The sequence below is a fragment of the Podarcis gaigeae genome (assembly GCF_964106915.1).
Source record: "Podarcis gaigeae genome assembly, chromosome: 8".
NCBI lineage: Eukaryota > Metazoa > Chordata > Lepidosauria > Squamata > Lacertidae > Podarcis > Podarcis gaigeae.
The window spans coordinates 86,340,659-86,350,283 of NC_139684.1; the positions used below are offsets into that span (position 1 = coordinate 86,340,659).

Here is a 9,625-nt window from a genome sequence, read left to right on the forward strand (position 1 = left end):
AGTAACGCCTCGGGTGTGTTTCCTGTTTTCGCTGGGATGCGCCGTCCAGGGCGCGCGCGGGTGTGTGTGTGTGTGCTTTTCCCGGCTACTGTCTGATGCGCAAAGCAGGAAGACGCCCCCTCCAGTAAGAAACACATTGTCAGGAAGGGCATGTTTTCCATTTCAGAGAGAGACAAAGCAGGGAATGGGGGGGGGGGGTTGCAGGAGGGGGCAGGGAGCCTGGCTTCAGCCCACAGTGCCGCCCTTTACGCATGGCAGGGAGGGTGGGACTGAATGACCTCGGGGGTCCCCACCCCCTCGACGATCCTGTCATTTCCTGAGGAATCCCTTCCTTCGAGCCGCCTGAAGCGTTTCCATATAATCGAGGAGTCGTGGGAAGGGGACCCCCGACGGTCTAGTCCCACCCCTATTCCATGCTGGAAGTGGGCTGGGGAGGGGGCTCGCTGCCCTCCCCGTCGAGGGCGGAGGCTGCCGCGAGGTGAGGGGGCAGGTACAGACCCCGCCCCCGCAAAGGGGCGTGTCCTCCTGGGCGGGGAGGCGTGGCCCCGACGAGGCGCTCCCTTGCCTGCTTGCCTGCCTGCGCCCGGGCGCACAGCCTGGAAGGAGCGTCCGCCACTGCCGCTTCTCCTCCGCCCGTTCGTCCGCCCGCGCGCTTTCTGCGAGGGGACCCCGCGATGCCTCCGCAGGGCGAGTCTCTCCCGCCGGTGCCCCCGCGCCGCCCCCGCGAGCAGCGGCGCCTGCGGGGCCTCGAGTGCGTCCTGCTGGGCGACGGCGCCGTCGGGAAAACCAGCCTGGCGCTCAGCTACAGCACCAACGGCTTCCCCGCGCGATACGTCCCCACCGCCCTCGACCGCTTCTCCGGTACGCGTGCGATGCGCGGGGGTGTGGGTTGGGATGGATGACCTTTGGGGGTGCCCTTCCCGCTCTGCGGGGACGAGCAAGAGCCACGACGACACTGGTTCCCGGGAAGTTTTGTTCTTTTATCCGCGGAGGTCATTCTTCAGCTTCCATTGCAGGGGGTTGGGATGGATGACCTTTGGGGGTCCCTAACCAACCGTGCAGGTCTGTGATTCCACATGGGGCGTGGCTAGTGCTCCTTGCGATGCCTGCTCAACAGCCAGAGGGCACCGCCAACCTTGCAGGTTTACCTGCTCCCCAAAGAGAGGCCCTGCCCGGAGCCCGGTTTGCAGGGGCTCCTGCAAAGCCTTTTTCACGGGAGACCCCGGCAAGAGCCTCTTCCTGCTTGCCTCGTTCTGCCGGGAAAGATTTGCAGGCCTGGAGTCAACCGCATCCAAGTTTTCCTTTCCTAGTTCCTACCTGGCGAAAGACAAACTTTCATTTCAGCAGAGTAGCCTCAGTCTGAGCGAACGCTGCCGGAGGAGATCTACGGATGACGCGAGGAATGCAAACTAAACAAATGACGTCAGAATAATAATATTAAATAAGTATAAAAATGGTTGGGGGTTGGCCTATATGTTCGCTGGGGTTCCCTCCCAAACTACGACGCAGTGAATAACGAGGTTTTGCAATGGAGCATGGGTCGGGGATTGCTGAGTTGTGCTCCCTGCACTGCAAGAGTTGGGCTAGAATTTTATTATGATTGTAGGTATTTTATTAGAATAATTTCATTCATAAAGAGATGGGGGGGGGAGAAAAGAGTGAGTGGGAATGAAAAAGAAGAAGAAAATATTGTTGCCATCCATTAATATGCAGGTGTGTATATTCTTATTATCCTAATACACAAATAATTGCCAGTAAACTAATATATTCTGCGTAAACTCATTCCAGATAGAATTATATTTATCCAAAGAGAGTCTGCTTCTGCAGCCAAGTATTAAGGGGAATTGTCTCTCTCTTCTTCCCATTCATCAATATCAGCCTCTGCTCCGGGTTCGAGTCCCGGCGGAGTCACCAAAAAATTAAATGAATATCAGCCTCTAGGCTAGATGACCCTGGGGGGAGTCTTCAAAGGAGTCTGTCAAGAACCACAGTTCTCCTTCTGTCAGGGATCCTTGAGCTGCAACCCTTGTGTTCCATGGGGTTGGGCTGGATGACCTTTGGAGGTCCCTTCTGCCTCCAGTGCCAGGGAGACTGAGCAGGAAGGCGCTGGGCTCTGACTTCCACCTCTGGGCGAGGGAAAACCTTGATGCCGTGTCTTGATCTGGGGCGGCTGGGTCTGTCTTCCTCCCCAACTCTGACCCCCCGTTTTTCTGTTTCGCCCCCCAGCTGTGGTGCAGGTTGACGGAGACCCCATCCGGCTACAGCTGTGCGACACTGCAGGGCAGGTAAGGAGGCCGGACGGGATGGGTTGGAGACTGACCTGGACTTGGCACTTTGACCTGGCTCTTCCTAACCGTCCCTTTGGCCTTCTTGAGGTCTAGCAACTTGTTTTTTTTGAATTTATTCCCGAGGGTTGCAAGCCTGCCGCTGAACCGCTTTCCCCTCCTCAAATGACGCAGCTGGCTTCCCCTCTCTGCAAACCTGTAAGGGCAAAGGTGTCCCAGAGGCGAGAGGCGCAGCTGGGCTTCGCGGGGCCACATTTATCTGGGGCGCCTCTCTGCGCCTCTTGAATCTGGCTTGTGGGGAAACCGAAGAGGATCAGCTCTAGTGTCCGGGGTCCTAATACAGACACGTAGATATTGATCCATTCTGGCTGTGCTTGCAATTTGCATTTGAAATAGACATAATGGCTTAATTTTTACTTCTACAAAAAATAACAAACCTTTGTCAACACAGGAAAGACAAGACAAACTAGAAGACACCCAAATGCCTTGGTTAACACATCACCAATTACATGCCTTCTTAAACAACCCAGCAGTAAAATCAGCAGCAACTAGGCCCCTGACAACCTTCGAAAACCTCCTTCTAACAACAAAGGGACACGGTAGAGGAATGGTATCCGCAGTATACAAAATACTACTACAAAATCCCACGAACTCCCTAGATGCAATCCAAAAACAATGGGAGGATGACATAGGCTATGAGATTAACCCCACTCAGTGGACCAGAATGTGGTCTAACCCCCCCTTTAAATCCATATCAATGAAAAGGAAATAACTCATTCTGAAACTCACCTACAGGTGGTACCTAACACCAAGAAAACTAGGGCTAATATGCCCAGAAACCTCACCAAAATGCTGGAGAGGGTGCACCTCCACAGGCACATACCTCCACATGTGGTGGGAGTGACCCAAAATCCAACTATTCTGGACAACAGCCATCTGAGAAATAAGTAAAATAACCAAACAAGTATTAGATATCACCCCAGAATTGGCCCTACTAAACATCTTCCAAGACAATAATGCCCACTTACACCACAAAGAACTCATAACCCACCTACTTTCAGCAGAAACACCATAAGCAGACACTGGAGAGACCTGTCAGGAGTAAGCATGGACCAATGGTACCAAATAGTATGGGAAACAGCCCTAGTAGAAAAATTAACCAATAAACTGAAACTGACACGGGGACAAATAGAAGAAGACCCCTTCACCCCGGTATGGCTCCCCTTTATCACATACACAGCCCAACAAGACAATGACAAAAATCCACCAATGGCATACAAATCAATATGGCTTAAGGTAAAGGGATCCCTGACCATTAGGTCCAGTCGTGGCCGACTCTGGGGTTGCGGCGCTCATCTCGCTTTACTGGCCAAGGGAGCTTCCGGGTCATGTGGTACAGCTTCCGGGTCATGTGGCCAACATGACTAAGCCGCTTCTGGCGAACTGATGGGGACGCGGGTGGCGCTGTGGGTTAAACCACAGAGCCTAGGACTTGCCGATCAGAAGGTCAGCGGTTCGAATCCCTGCGACGGGGTGAGCTCTTGTTGCTCGATCCCTGCTCCTGCCAACCTAGCATTTCAAAAGCACAAAGTGCAAGTAGATAAATAGGTATCGCTCCGATGGGAAGCGTTTCCGTGTGCTGCTCTGGTTCGCCAGAAGCGGCTTAGTCATGCTGGCCACATGACCTAGAAGCTGTACGCCAGCTCTCTCGGCTAATAAAGCGAGATGAGCGCCGCAACCCCAGAGCCGTCCGCGACTGGACCTAATGGTCAGGGGTCCCTTTACTTTTTCCTATGCTGCCCTTCCTCCTTAGAAGGGGGTTGGCCTGGATGACCACCAGGGGGCCCCCTCCCACCCCTGCGGTTAGAATCATCGTTTTCTGATTCATCGGAGCGCTTTAAACAGAGGTTGCCTGGCTGCCTGCCACGGATTCTGGAGTGGCGATTCCTGCCGCGTTGCGGGGTTGATCTAGATGACCCCTGGAGGACCCCTCCCAGCTCTGCGGTTCCCTGGTGGTTTGCTTGCAGGGCACCTCTCTCTCCCTCCTCACAGCCGCCCCTCTTTGCCCCCCCCAGGACGAATTCGACAGCCTGCGGCGCCTCTGCTACCCGAAGGCAGACGTGGTCCTGCTCTGCTTCAGCGTCGTGTCTCCCACCTCGTTCCAGAACATCTCCGAGAAGTGGCTCCCCGAATTGCGCCGCCACTGCCCCGCCACGCCCGTCCTGCTGGTGGGCACCCAGTCGGACCTGCGCCAGGACGTCAAGGTCCTCATCGCCCTGTCCCGGCGCCGGGAGAAGCCCGTGTCTCCCTCGGCTGCCCGCACCCTCTCCGCCAAGGCCGGCTTGCTGGGCTATGTGGAGTGCTCAGCCCTCACCCAGCACAACCTAAAGGAGGTCTTTGACACAGCCATCACCGCAGGGCTGCGCGGCACCCGTGGCCCCCCGCCCAAGCCACAGCGACGCAGCACCGCCAGCCGCATCCGGACCCTCTCCAAGGCTTGGTGGAGGAAGCACGTCTGCCTGTCGTAGCGCCGGGCGATTCCTGCATGGCCTGACCCCTTCTAATGGGTTTGCCTGCAGACTGGACCAACCGAGGGACGTTGGCTTTTGAGAGGGGCCAGGCCGGGCTGGCCTTCTTCGCAGGGACATCAGGCGGAATCTCGGCAGGGCCAAACAGATCTCCAAACGGATCGCAAAGACGTTTCCTCGTCTTCGAATGGGACGTGGCCAGGCTTTCATTTAGGGACGCTCTGCTGGCATGGCAGGACAGAGCAGATGTTTCTGAACGGCTGCGTTTGGTGTCCTGGTTGCTGGTCTTCCTTCGGGGCATGTGGCTGGCAGCTGGGAGAACAGGAGGCTGGACCATTGACCTGAGCTTCTCAAGCTCTTGTGGAGCCTCCAGCCCCAGAGGCAGTCTATCTGGAATCTTAAGTTCTGTGGAGGTATTTGGCTATGGTGAGAACTGGACTTTATGGGCCTCTGGCCTGATGCAGCAGCCGAGCTTCTTAAATGTTTTTATGGGACCTCCAGCTCCAGAGGCAGTCTATCTGAATTCTTAGGTTTTATGGGGTATTTGGCCCCTGTGTTGCTGGACTAGATGGGGTCCCCTTTGGGCCTCATCCAGCAGCTGGGCTCTTCTAATGTTCTTGTGCTCTGCCCCCCCCCACCTTGGGATTTGGGACCTTCAGCTCCCAGCCCCACTGAAAAGGGCCATATATTTGTAGACCCAAATATCTCTAGGGAGATGAGACAAGGTTGGGGACAGATGCTTTGGGGAGGCTGTGGCTGGAATGTTTGCCTCCCCATCCCCAAAAATAAAACTTCTGCACATGGTTTAGCTGAGAGCGAGATGGAGCAGCCCCTTGCCCAGAGTGGGGGTTTACTTGCAGAAGTGTGAGATGGAGTGACATATTTTTTAACCACTTGAATCTGAAAATTTTGTAGAGTTGGAAGAGAACCCGGGAAGCCTCCCCAGGGCCACCTAGTCCTAAGCCCCTGCGATGCAGCAAGCACAGCAAACTTTGGTTCTTGGTTTCGGAAGGAGAATATTTCGGGTGGGGGGAAAGTTTCTGGAAAGGAAAAGTTGTAGAGTGATTTTTTTTTACGCCATTTGTGCCTTTCTCCTGAGACAAAACCCAGGCCTTGAAACTGCGGTGTGTGTGTGTGTGTGTGTGTGTGTGTGTGTGTATATATACAGTGGACGCTCGGGTTGCGACTGTGATCCGTGCAGGATTTGGCGCTTCTGCGCATGTGCAAAGCGCGATTTAGTGCTTCTGCGCGGCCGCCAAAACCCGGAACTAACCCGTTCCGGTACTTCCAGGTTGCGGCAGTCCGTAACCTGAAAAAACGCAACTTGAAGCGTCTGTAACCTGAGGTATGACTGTATTTGGTCTGACCCAGGCATCACGGTCAGACTAGGACCAGGGTTCAAATCCCTACTCGGCCACGAAGCTCCCGGGGTGTGACGTTGGGGGGTCAGCCACCTCCTCTCTCAGCCTGACCTACCTCACAGGGTTGCTGTTGCAGGGATTAAATGAGGATCGGGTGAACCAAGTATCCTTGGATAGAGGTGGATAGAGAGGCAAGCAGTGGCGTAGCGTGGGTTGTCAGCACCCGGGGCAAGGCAAGTAATTTGCGCCCCTAACCCCTAACCTGCCGCCGCTGCCAGTTTCTTCTTGCTGCTGCCTGGGCTGGGGTATTTACGGTAAGGTAGCCACAGCGCGGCGGCAGGTCCGTGTCAGGTGATCTGAGGCGAGTTGCCGCTGGCGCTGCCGCTTGCCCGGAGGAGGAGGAGGGCAGAGAGGCGAGGAAAATGCAACATGGCCCAGCAGCTGCAGCAGCAGCGGCGGCGGCGGGGGGGCTGTGAGGAGGGGCTGCCTGGCACGCCCTCCGTGGCCCTGATGCGCGGGGACCGCGGCGAGCGCTGAGAGCCGCTGCCTGCCGGACGCCTTCAGCCCGGACGCGTGCACAGCTCGTCGGTTCCGCGAGACATGGGGCTCTGCTACAGCCTGCGCCCGAGGCTCTTTGGCGACTCCGGAGGCGGCGAGCGCGCCCCCCCCCCAGATGTTGCGCCCGGTGCGGCCGGCCCCCCTGCACCCCCCACGCTACGCCACTGGAGGCAATAAAAGAATTAATAAAAAAAACCCCAAGCTGCGCCCCCAATAAAATGCTGTGAGACAACCTGGTGTCTCTTTCTGAGCCCTGTTGCTCCCCCATTGCAAGAAGCCAGGTGGAAATGTGCTTTTTTTTCGGGGTGGGAATTCCCCCACCTGCCCAGTTTCTCGTTCCCTTTGCCTTGCAGGGAACCTGCAAAACTTTCCCTCCTTCCCCTTCATTTATCTTTCCATGGAAAAAAAATAAAATCCTGGGAATTGGGAGCTGCTTTCTCACTTTTCCGTTTCCTGTTTCTCCTGCCCCCCCCTCCACCTGTGTCCTTCCTGAAAAGCAGTTTTTTTGGGTTTTTTGCAAGCTGGAATTCTCCAGCCTCCTGGCTGCAAAGGGGAGGGGGGGGAGTCTGCTTTGTAGTTCTCAATGCAATCGCACCCCCCCCCAAAAAAACCCCACACCCCACCCACGTACAGGAATTTGGAAAATTACAAAAGGTGATGGGTTTTCAATTTTGCTGCAACACAGAGATGAAATGCGCGCCACTGCTTCTCTTTCTCGGGGGGTCAGAGAACAGCCTCCCCCCTTGCAACAAAAATCTCTAGGTTGCATTTGCACAGGAGCATTTCTGACTTTTTTTTGTGGGGTGGGGGAAAGCTCCCTTTGAAGTATAATAAGCTGTTTTCTTCCCTCTCCTGTGTGAATGCCTGCCTTGGGTTTGGTCCCCCCCCCCCATGGGGGTCAGAGGCGGAAGGGAAGAAAGGGACTTGGGGTTTCACCCCCCAAAAAGGGGGGCGGGAAGAGAATCACGTGCTCCACCTGAAGCCCCGTTGGAGGAAAAGTGGGGGCAGAAATGCAATAAATGAACAATGAGTAAAGATGTATTTTTGTTTCTCCCTCATTCAGCATGACTTGGGCCAGAGGGCCCCCATGGGCCATCTAGTCTGACCCCCTTCAATGACTATATGTGATAAAGAGATGGATTTTGTGTCTATGTCCTGGGCTCCGTTTCTGTCTCTGCGATTCCCCAATAGCCCCCACTTCCTCCCCCCCCCAATGTTTTGTCACGGTTCCCTTTTCGATATGACCCCCTTCTGGACAGAGCGCCCCCTTTCGCCCCTCTCTCCAAATCCCAATAGACAGAGGCGATGGTTCTAACCCAGAGGTTTCCAACGTTGTGCCCTCCGGATATGCCTGGACCACAAGTCCCATCATCCTTGGCCACTGGGGCTCATGGGAGCTGGAGTCCCAAAAACCTCTGGAGAGGGGGGCACTGCTGTCCCCGCCATCTTGGCTGCCCTCTGTTCCAGCTAATTCGGTGAGTACTCTGCACGTGCTCAGGGGCACCTGAGCTTTAAAGGCGCAGCTTCGTGTCCCTGGGCTGCACTTTGGCCTTCGTGGCAAGTCTGGGCCTGTTAATATTAACAGGACGGCAGCGGACATGTCAGCCTCGCTTGCGCCCTGTTCTCCGCTGGGGCTCCTCTGAGAAGTTGCTTTTCTGGCCCCCAGAAGCAGAATCTTCGGCTGGGAGACGCTGCCTCAGGCCAGGCGATTGGGGGGAGCAGCCGGAAAAGGGGTAAGAAGGGAACAGAAACCTGGGAGGCTGGCAGGCCTGCCTGCCTTTCTCCTCCCTCCTGGCTTAGGTGCCTTCTTTTGATAGACACTCATAGAATCGTAGAGTTGGAAGGGGCACCCGGGGGTCATCCAGCCCAACCCCTGCAATGCAGGAATCTCAGCTGAAGAATCCTTGACCGATGGCCATCCAACCTCTGCTTAAAAACCTCCAAGGAGATTGCACCACCTTCCGAGAGAGCCGGAAGCCAGAGCTATTCCTTCCTTCCTTCCTTCCTTCCTTCCTTCCTTCCTCCCTCCCTCCCTCCCTCCCTCCCTCCCTCCCCCCTCCCCCTTCCTTCCTTCCTTCCTTCCTTCCTTCCTTCCTTCCTTCTTCCTCCCTCCCTCTCCCTTCCTTCCTTCCTTCCTTCCTTCCTTCCTTCCTTCCTTCCTTCCTTCCTTCCTTCCCTCTTCCTCCCTCCCTCCCTCCCTCCCTCCCCCTTCCTTCCTTCCTTCCTTCCTTCCTTCCCCTTCCTTCCCTCCTTCCTTCCTTCCTTCCTTCCTTCCTTCCTTCCCTCCCTCCCTCCCTCCCTCCCTCCTTCCTTCTCTCTTTCTCCCTCCCTCCCCCTTCCTTCCTTCCTTCCTTCCTTCCTTCCTTCCTTCCTTCCTTCCTTCTCTCTTCCTCCCTCCCTCCCCCTCCCCCCTTCCTTCCTTCCTTCCCTCCCTCCCTCCTTTCCCTCTTTCTTTCTTTCTTTCTTTCTTTCTTTCTTTCCTTCCTTCCTTCCTTCCTTCCTTCCTTCCTTCCTTCCTTCCTTCCTTCCTTCCTTCTCTCTTCCTCCCTCCCTCCCCCTCCCCCCTTCCTTCCTTCCTTCCCTCCCTCCCTCTTTCTTTCTTTCTTTCTTTCTTTCTTTCTTTCTTTCCTTCCTTCCTTCCTTCCTTCCTTCCTTCCTTCCTTCCTTCCTTCCTTCCTTCCTTTCTTTCTTTCTTTCTTTCTTTCTTTCCCTCCCTCTCCACCTCCTGCCTGGCTCCTGCCTGCCTCCCTCGCCTCTTCCTGGGGGTTTTCCGGAGCCTGGGCTCCAGGCCCGCAACCTGGAAGCTGCCCCACCCTGCTCTGTGGGGCAGAGGGAGGCTGAGATCCTGCAGGCCGCCTCCTCTTTGGCGAGGGCAGCCAGCGCTTCTTGGGTG

The 9,625-nt window shown here is 55.7% G+C and overlaps 1 protein-coding gene across 1 annotated transcript; it reads left to right on the forward strand.

Annotated features, from left to right (window-relative positions):
• The first annotated feature begins 570 nt into the window (after positions 1–570).
• Positions 571–7,767, forward strand: LOC310851676 (rho-related GTP-binding protein RhoU-like). Its single transcript, XM_083754307.1, has 4 exons — positions 571–861; positions 2,227–2,285; positions 4,361–6,365; positions 6,903–7,767. The coding sequence occupies exons 1-3, from the start codon at positions 675–677 to the stop codon at positions 4,811–4,813; spliced, it is 699 nt and encodes a 232-aa protein (XP_083610433.1). The 5' UTR covers positions 571–674; the 3' UTR covers positions 4,814–6,365; positions 6,903–7,767.
• Positions 7,768–9,625: the final 1,858 nt, after the last annotated feature.